Raw genomic sequence first — 15,101 nt, forward strand, 5'->3', positions numbered from 1 at the left:
TCTGAGGGAACACTTGCTCTGCTTTTGCTTGTGGTGGAAGCTAACATGTAAACGTCCTGATATGACAGATAATGATTTAATGAACAACATTAACTGGTATAAAAAAAAAAAAAAACACATGTGGCGGGGCATCATATGTTTGAACACTGCAATGACATTGTCTAGGGATGGGACCATATGAAAACGATATCATTTTGGCGGTTAACGATATTAACGCTATAATCAAAATATGCTTAACACTCTTAGACTGGCACTTTTTTTTAACCACTTGCACCCCAGCATCCATATTCTGGGAGGAACGTTAGATTTGAAAAAAGCACGTACCATGAGCGCTCTTTACAAGTCTGTTTTTTTATTTTTTATTGACCTTTATTTTCTTCAGCGTAATCCATTGAGAGCATGCTCTCTTTTGCGAGGATGCCCTGAGTACTGCACAATATACAATACAAAGCAATAAACAGTGAAGTAAGATATAAGTTAAATATAGAAAAACAATAAAGAAAATAATAATAATAATACAGAGAATACAACATGATGTAAGATCACAATGGGAATGCAAAACAGGTACACTCTTCACGTAATACCTTGTCGAGAAGAACCTTAAAATACTCTATGGAGATCAGATTATCCAGTTTCAGAGAGACCTGGAGTTTATTCCATTTGCTAGGGGCATAAAATGAAACTATTGTTCACTATTCATTCGAGGAATTTTAAGAGAAATGTAAGCTTGTGAGCGCGTGTGATATCCCGTAGGATTGGTGTTTAAAAAAGAAGATAAATATAATGGGAGCTTGCCACACAAGGCCTTATAAACAAATAAAACACAAGGTTGTTCTCTACGAGTGGCGAGAGAAGACCAACCTAGTTTTTCATATAAAGTACAGTGATGAGTATAAAAACCATCGCCGGTGATGAAGCGTAATGCGCTATGGTACACTGCATCGAGAGGTTTTAGTATGGATATTGAGGTATGCGTGTACAGCACATCTCCATAGTCAAATACAGACATAACTACAGCTTGAACAATCATCCTTCTGTTAGAGAGAGAGAGAAGCAAGCCTTATTTCTGTATAGGAAACCAATTTTCCCCTTTAGTTTTCTTATTAGCTGTTCGATATGAATCTTGTAAGAAAGCTTCACGTCTAACCAAATGCCGAGATATTTGTATGATGTAACAAACTCGATTTGTTCACCATCAAGAGTATGAATGCCTAGAGAGGCGGTTTTACAGACTTGTAAAGAGCTTAGAGGGTTTAAGTGGTACCGGATGTGCAGCTCTGCAAAAGCGCATTGATCCCAGTGTATGACGGAGGACAATTTCACGTATATTTAAATCTCCGATAAGATTATTGAGCATTTTTTAATCACAATAAACGATAACGATTATCGTTCCATCCCTAACGTTATGTGTGTGTGTGGTTTGACAGGGACATCGACAGTCTGAGGACCGTTCCTGAGTTGGCCTTCCATGGTCTGTCACTGCTCTGCACACCCAGCCATGGAGACCAGAAGGAGGTATAGTGTGTATACAGTATATATGGCACAGTGGACCCTGGTTGGCCTACCATTGAATCCCAACGGCCCTCTGTACCAGTGTTTCTCAAACCTTTTCATATGAAGGACCCCCAAATTGATATGTATTTGTCCGCAGACCCATCAGAAAATGTTTTGTGCCGGGGACACCCAGAAGAGAAGATTTTCTAATATTTTAAAGATGTTTTAAATCTCTCTCTGTCTCTCAGCTATTTAAAAATTGCTGATCTACAAGCTCATAGTGCGGCAATCGGAGCGGCACTCGGTGCCGCGCTATGAGCTTGTAGATCTGCTATTTATGAAACATTTTGAAAATGTGTGCAAATCTTTGAATTCTTCTGCTTCTGCAGAGGTCCCTGGAACTAAATATTTTGAAATGGGGGTCCGCGGCCAAATACATATTATTCTGGGGGTTCTTGGCATGAAAAAGTTTGAATTGCCTTGTTCAAAATTGAATTGCCTTGTTGTTGAAATGTGCTATACAAATAAAACTGCCTTGCCTTGCGTCATCATAATGTATGTGTGTGTGTAGTCTATCCGCAGGGTGTTCCACAGACTGCTGTATGTCATTGTCATGATGAGTAAAGCTGGTTCGGGGAAGCCGTCTCTTCTGCTGCCCAGTCAGATTGTCCTCTCTGCCAGGGAGCTCGCCATCAGCTTTGTCTGGTAAGCAAACCTTCACAGTGTGTTAAACAATAGTGCATTTACTTTATATATTGTAGCACACAGTGGTTCTCAAACGTTTTGTTGTGAAGGACTCCAAAATGAAGGTTTGTCGTTGTAACATTTAATGTTTTTGTGTGTCTGCGTTGGTTTCTGTCACAGTGGATGTTGTGTTAAATTTAAAACCGGAAAAGCAGCTGTGCCATTTTTACCGTTGGCTATTCAAAAATAGCAGATATACAAGCTCTCTGAGAGCTTGCACATCTGCTATTTTTTACAAGATCGGGTCTCGGGTCTTAATGGGTTAATGCCAAATCACAGCAAGTTGTCTCAAGACACTTAAAGGTACACTATGTAACTTTCCTCTTCTACCCCGGTTTTGAACTAGAGCCCGACCGATGCCAGATTTTTGGGTCCGATGCCGATTTTGAGAATCCTGGACCACCGATTGCCGATGTTTTTGACCGATATTTTGTAATAAAATAAAATAATAAAAAATAATTTTCAAAAACTTATAAACTTAGTTTTTTCATTGAAGTTAAGAATACAAGATTGAGAACATTTAAATAAAATGCAATCACATTATTACAAATAAACATGAATACATTAATTTGAAAACTTTAGTTACTAGTCACTTTGTAGATTTGAATTATTAATATTATTACTAAACATACATTAACCACAAGTCTTCAGCTCTTTTTAAACTTTGGCTATTTGCAGTGGTGGAAAGTAACTATAGTACATTTACTAAATTACTGTACTTAATACAATTTTGCACTAGGTATTTGTATTTGAACCCGGTTTCCCACGCAAAGTCTTGACATTTTTACCATTGAGCTAATAGAGCCTGCCTGCTTGCTCAGGGGATAAATTAAATCTTGACCATCAGGTCAAAATTCATGTCAGATCCTGTGTCCTGGTGAGACATGACCTTTGACATTATCTAAATGTCTCAATAGAAGAGCAGGGAGACAAAATACAACCACCCCAATTGTATTAACATACTCTACCATACAACCTGGACAGAATTACATTGTTTTCATAAGAAAACATTGTGCCACTTTAACATACTGTATAGCGCAGAGACCTGTCATTGTCCCACCATGAGCAAGCATTTTTGCCACAGTAGCAAACGGAAATATCCCCCTAACTGGAACAACTGTGAGACAGAACCAGCCTCTAGGGTGGGCTGCCATCTGCCATGGAAACGGGTCGCGAGCAACACGTTTCGAGCTTGCGGATCTGCTACTTTTGAGACGTTTTGTGTGCCGCTGTAGTATGCTCAAGTAGGGCGTTAATTTATGAAAAAACACAAAAAGTTAGAATATGGAGATAAGTGGTTTCAACCCGACAGCAACGATAATATATAATGGTTTATTACACGGCTTGGTTGAATGCTCAATTCTGACTGGTCAGTCATCGGTCATTATTTCTGGATAATAACCGATGAGCTCTATAACGGAACGCTGTGTACCGTAATCAGAGACTCAGAACACCTGCTCGTGCCAACCTGCGCTGCTTGGTTTTATGCTTTATCCAACATGACAGCCATGTAAACAAACAACCAATGTCATTTACAACTAAATGTTGCTCTCGAATGTTTTTGAAAACATTTGAAGTGAGAAATAGACGATGCAATAACCGAAAAGTGATTCTATTTGATCCACTGCACTTCCTTGTTTATCGTGGCACAACAACGGGGGAAATACCAAAACGCTCGCCCCAAAACACAGTGCCCCGGGGCAAATCCGGCGGTATTACTGGCAAATCGGTGGTGTATATAGAATGAGGGGCGAGTGTGTTTTGGGGCGAGTTTTACGGTTACCTTGTGAAATACTGTCATTTGTTTTCCGAGGCGAACTTGTCCGCCCAGCCCAATACTTATGGAATACTTTCATTGCTGTAAGCAAGGAAATACTTCGTTTTGTTGTTGCTTTTGGGTAAATTTATTTATGTATTAAGTAGCCGTGTAATAAGCGGGATAATGCATGGGGAGGTGGTCATTATTGAAATTTAAAGCCCTTCAGGGGTGATTATGCACCTCGGCTCCGCCTCGGTGCATAATCACCCTGTCGAACTTCAAATTTCAATAATGACCACCTCCCCATGCATTATCCCTTGCATAATTCATTGTGTTGTTGCTGTAACGTGGATGTTTTGTGTCGGATGTGTTGTCCTACACAGTCACACCGTGGAGGAGCTCAAGGAGCTGGCTCCACCCTTCCTCTCCATTCTCATCCAACACATCTGCTTCCAGGTCAGTCATGATGGTTGAGCATTGTGTGTGTGCATTAAAGGTGTTGAAATCCTTTGTAAAAATCCAACAAAAAACACCACCTTTTTGTTAACCCATTAAGACCTGGAACGCATCTGTGTCACTTTAGATTTCTTTGGCTATTCAAAAATAGCAGATATACAAGCTCATAGCGTGGCACCGAGTGCCGCGCTATGAGCTTGTAGATCTGCTATTTTTTTAAAATCTTAAAATGAAAAAAAACAACTTTTTTTTTTTTAAAAGGAAATTTAAGAATCGCCTCAGGTCTTAATGGGGAAAAAAACATTTTTATGATAGTAATCACTGCTTATATAGTGTTTTGTTCAGTATCCGGCCAGCTCTTCAGTAAACAGAAAATACATTTTCAGGTGGGTTACACATTGCAATTCAGTCAGGGGAGAGAAATGCACACTGATATTGCCTTGTAGATCTGCTATTTTTGAGAAGAATAAAACAAAAATAATCCGTTTTCTTTTGATTAGTTAGATTATAACTTGCATTGTTGCATCCACACTTTATAATGATATGCAGGTATTGTATGTACATTAGGAATTGTGTCTTTTTTTTATGGAATCTAACGTGTGTGTGTGTGGGTGTGTGTGTGTGTGTTTGTTCGTTCCAGATGGTGGAGAAGAGTGACTATCGTAACTATGGCTCTCAGGCTGTGGGGGTCCTAGTGGGTCAGCTGCCTTGTTCAGAGTACGCAGCCTTCATCAAGTGGCTGTTTGACTTCTCCAAAACTGCCAAGGTAACTTATTTTTCGCTCCAAACTAGGGCTGTCACTAGGGTTGGGACCCGGAACGGGTTATTTTTCTGACCCGGTTCTGAGATAGGCTCTATGCACAGCAGCCATTATTGTGAAGACATTCATAGGTGTTGTCAATGATACTAATGAAGGCTCTGTTCCATTCTGGTCAAACAGAGTCAGGGTGCTGATGTTGTGCATGTTGGCTCACTGGAAACACTTTGCAGTGGGTCTAAAGTTGGGGTCCAGGGACCCTCATGGTTCCTTTAGGGGGTTTCCAAATGGACCCTTACGGGTGTGTAACTCTGAGAGTGTGTAACTCTGAGAGTGTACAAATGGAACCAAATGGACCCTTACGGGTTCTATTTGTACACTCTCAGAGTTATGGGGGTCGTGGAAACCACTGTGCTACACTAAATGGAACAGAGCCTTCATTAGTATCATTGGTAACACCTATGAAGGAAGTGATAATATGGCTGCTGTGCGTGCATAGAGCCTATTGAAGAGCCGGTTCCATCGTGTTTGCATTAACGGTTCCCGCAAACAGTTCCTGGTATGTCTCATCTGTCTTCATTTGGCTCAGCTGTGTGCATTGCAAGAGACTGTGGCGACGGTACGCCACCTCCACCTATACACGTGTGAGTGGGGTGGATACGCACACTGGTCTAGGATCAGATTACCACCAGTGTCCTTCGAGTGTGACGGAGTGAATATTGTCAGCTCAGCAGCATATCGAACACACAAAAATCCTCACAAGTGTGGTTGCACTTCACAAAGAGAGGAAAATGAGCACGCAAAGTGCATGAAATTCAGTGCAATTCTTTCGTGCAAAGGTGGTGGCACGTTGTCTCTCAACCAGAGACACAAAAGTTAATCTTATCTGGTCATTGTACCGTGTCGACGTCGAGTCTCCGACAATCTGTACGAGCCAACTCTGCGGCCATTTCACCATCTCGCCCCTAAAAACGGTCGCCCCGTCGGATCGCAACTAACGGTCTCTGAGGACCCCCTAGGGGTCCCGGACCCCCTGTTGAAGACCCCTGGTTAAGAGGTAATCTGTAAGGAACCGTTAAAAGACCCAACCCTAGCTGTCACCATTATGAATTTTACTTGACGATTAATTGTCATTCAAATAATTGCAATTAATTGAATTGTTTCCAGCGTTGAACATTATGAATAAAAATTACATTTCTGTTTTGCTTTTAGGCTTCATAAACAAAAGGTGCACAGGGCAGTTGTGGCACTTACATAATTTAGGCGATTATGTAATAAGTGTGACAGGCCTAAACACGCCAAGGATGGCTTTATTGACAAATTACAAAATACCAAGGACACAGTACTTGTAGGCTAGCCTGGGATGCTACTCTGCTACGTTCGCCGGATTTCTTTTTGTCACTCACTATACAGTCTGGAAAGCCTCCTATCTCCATGCACAGCACGAAAACGACTTGCGGTTTCTTGGGGGGGGGGGGGGGGGGGTGCGGGGCGGGGCGGGACCAGTGGTGTCCAATATAAAACTCGAGTCACTTCCTTTCCACAAGCTTTCCATGAGCTTGTAGATCTAGTCCCTCCCAAACATGATAATCTAGTTTTTATTTGACGAAATAGTCAATATATTTAGTCAGTTTTAGTCAAGTCATCATAGCCGAGTTTTAATTTAGTCGGTGAAAAAAAGTTAGTCTACGAACATTTTTGTCGTAATTTTAGATGACAAAATGAACACCGGTGCAGATGATGTAGTGACGGTGTTGTTGTCTTTACAGATGGTGAACCGCCTCTTCTCCATCGACGTGGTGATGGCGTTGCTGGAGCAGCCGGAGAGGACGCCGTTGGAGGAGGACTCGTCGTCTCCGTCCCCGGAGATGTCCTCCTTCCTCGAGCACAAGTTCCTCATCCACGGCCTGCTGTTTGGACGCCGCAAGGACTCGTCTCCCACGGTGAGAGGCCACGCCCTGGCCTGCCTCGCGCGCTGCCTGGAGCTGCCTTCCTTCAACGTCACCCACGCCGTCCACCACCTGTTCCATAGTGAGCGCGCACACACACACACACACACACACACACACACACACACACACACACACCCCCCTCACTCATTCACTCTCTCTCTCATATGCACGGAAAGACACACACACACACACACACACACACACACACACACACACACACACACACACACACACACACACACACACACACACACAGAGAAGGAAAGACACACACTCTCTCTCTCTCATATGCACGGAAACACACACACGCACGCACGCACGCACGCACGCGCGCACACACATTTTAACCATTTATTTATGTCCACATAAAGGATAATACATACAGGGACACAAATATTATAGGTGCAGTAGGGTTACATTCACAAAATCATGGCATATGTTTTCATGATACAATAAGCATGTCACTCAGTACTCTACGGGTATAAGTAACAGCGTCACTCTCCGCCATATATGGCGACTGCCAATTATAGCAGAGATAGCACAATACTTTGCCAGCCTTTTTGCCTCCTTTTTGGGCATCCTAAGTTGTTGAAGCCCTCTAACAACTAATCTGTGGGTATAAAATGACACAGACGCGTCCCGGTCTTATTAGGTTAAGTGCAGATCTAACCTGAGGTCCCGACACTCGGTGCAGAGCAGGCCCAGCAGGTCCCCCCCCCCCACACACACACACACACACACACACACACACACACACACACACACACACACACACACACACACGCAGAAGGCAAGACTCTCTCTCTCTCTCTCATATGCACGGAAAGAGTCACTCACTCACTCTCTCACACTCTCTCTCTGTCTCTCATATATGCATGGAAAGACACACATACACTTAGTGTACAGTATTATCGTTACTGTCGGGCAGAAACCTCTTATCTCCATATTCTAACTTTTTGTGTTTGTTTTTTGGTAAATTATCGTCCTACTTGATCACACTACAGCGTCGCTCAAAACCAGCAGATTCACAAGCTCGAAATGCGAATTTTAATCCTGAAAAGTAACAATTTTGGACAGATGAGGTTTCCACCCAACAGAGGCGAGATTTACAATACATTGTACTTACTGTACATTTCTATGTACAATAACACACACACTCACACGCGCGCGCACACACAAGTGTACGCCCGCAGCCACGCACACGCGTATGCACTCACTCTTACATACACACAAGCACAAACTCACTAGAAATCTACTCAGAAATGTTAACATGTCTTTTACATGCAGTTGCAAACAGCTCACAATGGTTTGATAGACTCATGATCTGTTCAATATTTGAGTTTAAATTGTGCGTGTGTGTGTGTGTGTGTGTGTATGTCTAGGTGGGAGCCAGACAGAGTTGGAGGAAGCTAGTTCTGAAGGTAAGTCATCTTATTCACTCTACATTTCAGTTGAGCTTGTGTGTGTGTGTGTGTGTGTGTGTGTGTGTGTGTGTGTGTGTGTATAATGTATAGCGCTGTCACCATTATGAAATTTTACTTGACGATTAATTGTCGCTCAAATAATTGCGATTAATGACTTAATTTCGGGGAAACATGAATAAAAATTACATATCTGTTTGGCTTTTAGGCTTCGTAAACAAAAGGTGCACAGCGCAGACGTGACCAATAAGTATCTCTATGAAAAAAATCATGAATAGTGGAAATAGCCGATCTACAAGCTCTAAACGTATCACACGCGTTTTGAGATGAAAACTGTGCGTGACAAATAATTCAACAATATGTCTTTCCCAGGGTCCAATCACACGTCTATCCCAGGGTCCACTCGCACCTCTATCCCAGGGTCCAATCACACCTCTATCCCAGGGTCCACCTCCAATCCAGCTCCAACCGAAAGCCTCCATCAGACTCAGAAAACCTACAGGACTCTGCCGTTTAGAACCATTGAACTGACCGGCGCTGACTCTACTGCCAACTCTGAGGGTAAGGCACCCTTAACTGCGGATGTAAATTGGCATCTTTGCTTAATCCGGTGTATTTACATTAAATGATATGTATTGTCCATTAAAGTGTGGGAAAGTATCTGTGTCATTTTAAGATTTCTTTGGGCTATTCAAAAATAGCAGATCTACAAGCTCGGCATAGCGCGGCACTCGGTGCTTGTAGATCTGCTATTTTTGAAAAATCGTGATTTTTGTTTTGCAGATCTTGGAATATTTATGCCGTGTATGTTTTGAAGCGAACATTTGTAAAATATTTAGTTCCAGACACCCCCAGAAGCAAAGAATTTAGTTACAAATGTCCGCTTAAAAAAAGAAAAAAATATCTAAATATTTGCACAAATTGTCATCATTTTTCAAAAATGAAAAAAAGCGGATCTACAAAAAAAGCAGATCTACAAGCTCATATCTATGAGCTTTCATAATTTTTTCATAATTTTCACTTTCATAATTTGTTGTTTTTGGGCAGCTAAAGAGAACGTGGCTCTGCTCATGAGACGTATTGCTGACCCCAAGACCAACGTGAGGAAGTCGGCACTGCAGGTATTCTCATAAATAAATGATTGTAAATGTGAAATTGTACAGTACATTTCCTTCCTACACAGCACAATGATTATAGTTTTTTTTTTTTTTGTATTCTATTTCACTGATCTACAATTTGACTTGGGCTATTTTTAATATTTTTATGGAGGTACTGGCAAAGACTAGACTTCTCAAAGATTTTAGTATAGTTCACAATAAAGTTTCAGTTGTCTTGTGCTTAATTTTTATTTATTTGAGTTAATGTTTTTTGCTATTTTTTTGCTATTTTTTTTTTTTTTTCTGGCACAAAATGTTTTCAGATGGGGGGGGGGGGGGGGGGGGGGGGTCAAATACATATCAATGTGGGGTTCCTTGACATGAAAAACCACTGACTTAACACCACCTTTACGACTATGAAAAAAGAGCATTCATAGTGTGTATGTTGTTGTTGTATTAAATGGCTTGTTGTGTGTTGTTCCAGGCTTTCATAGGTCTGCTGAAACACGGTGTGATCCCGCTGACGTCGGAGCACCTGCGTGAGGTGTCCGACCGCTGCAGAGACCCTGCCGTGTCGGTCAAGAAAAAGGCCCTGCAGTGTCTGGCCGAGCTGATCGCTGTGAGTGTGTTTACTGCAACCAAATACACATCAAATGAATCACTGTAAAGATGGTCTTAAATGTTCAAAAATATCAGATGTATTAATATATGGTTGTATTATGTCACATATATATAGCTAGGTGCTAGACCATGAAGTTAAAAGTTAGCAGCAAAATCTTAAAATCAATCCTAAAGGAGACTGGTAGCCAGTGAAGTGCAGCTAAAACGGGTGTTCGGTGCTCAAATCTCCTGGTACCAGTGACGACCCGAGCTGCCGCATTTTGAACTAGTTGAAGACGATGTATCAAGCAATGACTGAGACCAGTACAGGGCACAGTAATCCAAACAAGAATGCACCATCATTTACAACAGTTTTGTTTTGTGTAGAAAGGAATTATTTTATCTCATAGATGTCGCCACAAGCCACACAAAATTCTCAAGATTTTCATACTAAAATGGCTTTTTTCAGACGGACAAATCAACTTTACAAATGACCTTTCTCTGTCCGAGCAACACACTCTCACGGGATCTAGTGCCAGTAAACACGAACGAGCAGCTTGTAGATCTGCTACTTTTTTTCTTCTTTTTGAGGATTTTTTGGGGGCTTTTTGCCTTTTTATTGATAGATTACAGTAGGCTGACGTGGGGGGTGACACGCAGGTGTGGGCAGCTTTGATAATGGAGAGGGACACTATATTTCCACAATCACTGCAGAGGGCTACATTGCATATACTGTTGGGCAGACACCTCTTATCTCTGTATTTTAACTTTTTTTTCGTGAATTAATGCCGTACTTCGCCATTCTTTGTCACACAAAAGTAGCAAAAATAGCCGATCTACAAGCTCAAAATGCGTCGCAGGGCGACGCGTTTTGAGCTAGTAGATCTGCTATTTTTGCTACTTTTGAATACATTTTTGCTACTTTTGAATTGGAATCCTGAAAAGTAACATTTTTATTGAATTTCACATGCATTTAGTTATACTTACATCATTAACTTAAAGACAAATACATTGGACATAAAAAATACAATAGAATTTTAGTCATTAAGCTACTATGATATAGACTGAAGTAATTGAAGCGGGTCATGTTGCATGTTTGGAATTGTAACAGCTGAAATCAATAATATGTCAGTATTCAGATATTGACCTAAGGGCCGCATTAGTGAAGGTGGGGGCCCGGGCCGCCAGTTGCCCATGTATGAAGTAGGGCATACGTTTACCAAAAAAAAGCTAAACTACGGAGATAAGAGGTTTCCGTCCCGACAGAGACCATGTAATAGGCTGTATGCACAGCAGCCATTTTGGAGTGAAATTGGGCCTCTTCTTACTTCCTTCACAGGTGTTACCAATGATACTAATGAAGGCTCTGTTCCATTCTGGTCAAACAGAGTCAGGGTGCTGATATTGTGCATGTTGGCTCACTAGAAACACTAGTGGGTCTCAAAGTGTGGTCCAGGGACCCTCATGGTTCCTTGAGAGGGTGTAACTCTGAGAGTGTACAAATGGACTCTCCCGGGTCCATTTGGTTCCATTTGTACACTCTCAGGAAATTAAAAGTTTGAGAACCACTGTGCTACACTAAATGGAACAGAGCCTTCATTAGTATCATTGGTAACACCTGTGAAGGAAGTAAGGAAGAGGCCCAATTTCTGTCCAATATGGCTGCTGTGCATAGAGCCTATCTGGATATACGGTATTGGGCAGCCCCATCCCTCCAGTGAGTGACCGTAAGTGTTCTTCTTGTCGTGGCGTTCCCTTCAGGGCCAGCCGCACAGTAAGCTGGTCCAGACGGCGGCTCTGAGGGGGATCATCCCGGCCGTCATGGACGCCGAGAGCTCGGTCCAGGAGAAGGCTCTGGAGCACCTGGACGAGCTGATCCTCAGCCATGTGAAGCAGTACCAGCCCGGCGCCCACCTGGACTCCGCCCAGACGCTCACCTGGGACCTGCTGGGCCTGCTCTGCACCGAGTGTCGGGACCTCAGGTTAGATCTGCACTCTAATTGATCCTGCGAAAGGATCTTAATTTTAAAACGGAAAGTCGGGAGTCGGGACATGATATCAAATAACACTATAACATTAGGGGTGCACCAGTTAATCGATTCGTTCGATTGAATTACTTAATTGTTTATAAAAAATAATCTATTGTCATAAAACAATCGATTTTGGGCATGTCAGTAAAAAAATTGCTGACCTACAAGCTCACAACGTGTCGCATTGTGGTGGGTTGTGAGCTTGTACATTGGCTATTTTTGATTAGGGCTTAAGTTGTTAAATACAAGTTCAGTTCATGTGTATTTTATTTACTTGTTTGCTTTTTCATTGTATTTAAATAAAGTTGAATGTTCTTTGACGCTAAACATATTTTTGAACTGTCAAAATGTTATCTGCATTTTCTTTTTGTTTGTTTGCTCTCAAATGGAAACGTAACTCAAATCTTTTAACTTTAAGGACCCCCATCTTGATATGCATTGGGCCAAGGACCCCCATTTTGATCCATGGGACCCCCAATCTACACTAGTGTTATATTAACTCTGTAAGTGTGTAGAAATGGAACCAAAATGTACCCGTCGGGGTCCACAGAGTTACAAACGCATAAGGGTCTATTTGGTTCCATTTGTACGTCCTTGGAGTTACAGACAGTCAGACAGGCAGACAGACACATAAGGGTCCATTTTGGTTCCTATCAATCATTTGGCTGGGGGGCCCCCTGGAACCCTCTCAAGGACCCCTGGGGGTCCTCACTTTGAGAGCCACTGGTCTAGGACTCTCTTTGGGTCGGATCCCACAAATCTGGCTTCAGTTGGGCTCTATTACTAACGTGTGTGTGTGTGTGTGTGTTCAGACGTTATTTCAGCCGAGCGTTCAGCGTGTGGTCCAAGCAGAGCAAGTTCCCTCCTGCCTTCATGAAGAAGCTGCTCTCTCACACCGAGGCGGAGCACTCTGCCGGAGCCTGGCTCCTTCTGGCCCAGGTGGCCGCGTCCTCTCACGGCCACGTCTCCTACGGAAAGATCCTCGACTGCTGGGACCGCCTGATCAGGTCAGCCCCCCCCCCCCCCCCCCACACACACACACACATGAATACAGAGGTTTGTATTACTATACTTGGAAGGACATCAACAATAATGTTTAAGCTGAAAAATTGCAGATCTACAAGCTGTCAGCTTTTTTTTCTGTGCACGACACCAGCGCGCAACTAAGTGTAAATCAGGCATAACTCCATCTCTAATCCTTAAACCTACATATTGTTTTCTACCATAAAACACTAGTTTGTCCTGTGAGGACCAGGAAAATTGTCCTCACAACGTCTATTTCTCATATTCTACTATACTTGTGGGGACATTGGTCCTCACAAGAATAGTAATACTAGAAGCACACACAACACAAACACCAGAAGGCAGAAGTCACTACACAGTATCATTAGTTAACCCATTAAGACCTGAGACGATTCTTAAAGGGTAAGACCACTTTGGTAGAGGTTTGGGTTGTGTATTTACCTTGCCATGATGTAACTCCAAAGGTGGGCAAGAAATCAAAAATAATTGCTCCATTGATTAGAAATTGATAATTCAAAATATGCTCCGCATTGACTTACATTGTACGGTAAAACAGCTCTCACTCTTAAAGTCACTCTTTAAGCACATAAATGAACCCAAACATAGCTGATTCAGACAATATAGAACATCACCAAACCCACTACTGTTTGTTTTTTTAATAAAAATGTCAACTTCCTGTTGATTTTACTATTTGAAGATCTGGATCCGGATCCGCCGATCCAGTCCGGGTTATCTACTTATTAAAAATGGCAAAATCAACAGGAAGTTGACATTTTTATTTAAAAAAAAAACAGTACTGGGTTTGGTGATGTTCTATATTGTCTGAATCAACTTTGTTTGCGTTTGTTTTTGTGCTAAAAGAGTGACTTTGAGAGCAGTTTTACCGTACAATGTAAGTCAATGAGGAGCATATTTTGAATTATCAATTTCTAAGCAATGGAGCAATTATTTTTTATTTCTTGTCCACCTTTGGAGTTACATCATGGCAAGGTAACTACACAACCCAAACCTCTACCAAAGTGGTCTTACCCTTTAAAAATGTTTTCTGAATCCTAACAGTTTTTTTTCAAAAATAGCAGATCTACAAGCTCGCTTGTAGATCTGCTATTTTTGAATAGTAGCCAAAGAAACCTAAAGTGACACAGATGCGTTCCAGGTCTAAATGGGTTCATCAAATGATCTTCATTGAAATTCATGGTTATCTAAACTGGCGCACATGCAATGTCACAATGTGTTTGTTTCTGACAGTTCGAAGGATTTCAACGTGACGACCTGCTGTCACATCCTGTCTGTCTTGGGAGACATCGCTGGCAGCCTCAATGAAGACACCAAGTACAGGGTGGTAGGTGAGTGTCCCGCTCCGAAGGCCTCTGATCGGATGATTTGAATTTGTGGTTCAGAAAAATCTTTATAATTTTGTCCTTCATCATTTTTGAGTGGTGCCAACCACTCCTATATCTGACTTTGTCTGTGTGTCTGTCTGTATGTATATATGTATGTATGTCCAATAAACAAACATTGATGACAACATCAATACGGGGCTCATCAAGGCACCACTCTCTTCACACAGAGTGTGATTTTTAGCGGCGCTAGCCGCTCTATACCTTTAGGTATAGAGCGGATCCTGCTCTATACCTGACTTTGTCCGTGTTCACCGTCAACGCTCTGATTGGTCAGGCACGTCAACAAAGTGATTGGTCAAGCTTCACGTGACACATGGCTATAAACACATTATAAACACATATCGATGACAAAATGTATCAAATGT

General features: G+C 42.0%; 1 protein-coding gene across 1 annotated transcript in view; it reads left to right on the forward strand.

Moving 5' to 3' along the window:
- ncapd3 (non-SMC condensin II complex, subunit D3) overlaps positions 1 to 15,101 on the forward strand; it is a 39,942-nt gene that overhangs the window by 6,078 nt on the left and 18,763 nt on the right. Inside the window, exons 7-18 of the mRNA XM_084083578.1 lie at positions 1,428 to 1,515; positions 2,066 to 2,199; positions 4,381 to 4,453; positions 5,094 to 5,219; positions 6,980 to 7,241; positions 8,545 to 8,583; positions 8,956 to 9,144; positions 9,631 to 9,704; positions 10,165 to 10,299; positions 12,042 to 12,262; positions 13,123 to 13,317; positions 14,582 to 14,679. Of these exons, the coding sequence (XP_083939704.1) occupies positions 1,428 to 1,515; positions 2,066 to 2,199; positions 4,381 to 4,453; positions 5,094 to 5,219; positions 6,980 to 7,241; positions 8,545 to 8,583; positions 8,956 to 9,144; positions 9,631 to 9,704; positions 10,165 to 10,299; positions 12,042 to 12,262; positions 13,123 to 13,317; positions 14,582 to 14,679 (1,634 nt within the window). The remainder of the gene's footprint in view (positions 1 to 1,427; positions 1,516 to 2,065; positions 2,200 to 4,380; positions 4,454 to 5,093; positions 5,220 to 6,979; positions 7,242 to 8,544; positions 8,584 to 8,955; positions 9,145 to 9,630; positions 9,705 to 10,164; positions 10,300 to 12,041; positions 12,263 to 13,122; positions 13,318 to 14,581; positions 14,680 to 15,101) is intronic.

This window comes from Gymnoscopelus microlampas, assembly GCF_963454915.1.
Source record: "Gymnoscopelus microlampas genome assembly, chromosome: 2".
In the NCBI taxonomy this organism is placed as follows: domain Eukaryota; kingdom Metazoa; phylum Chordata; class Actinopteri; order Myctophiformes; family Myctophidae; genus Gymnoscopelus; species Gymnoscopelus microlampas.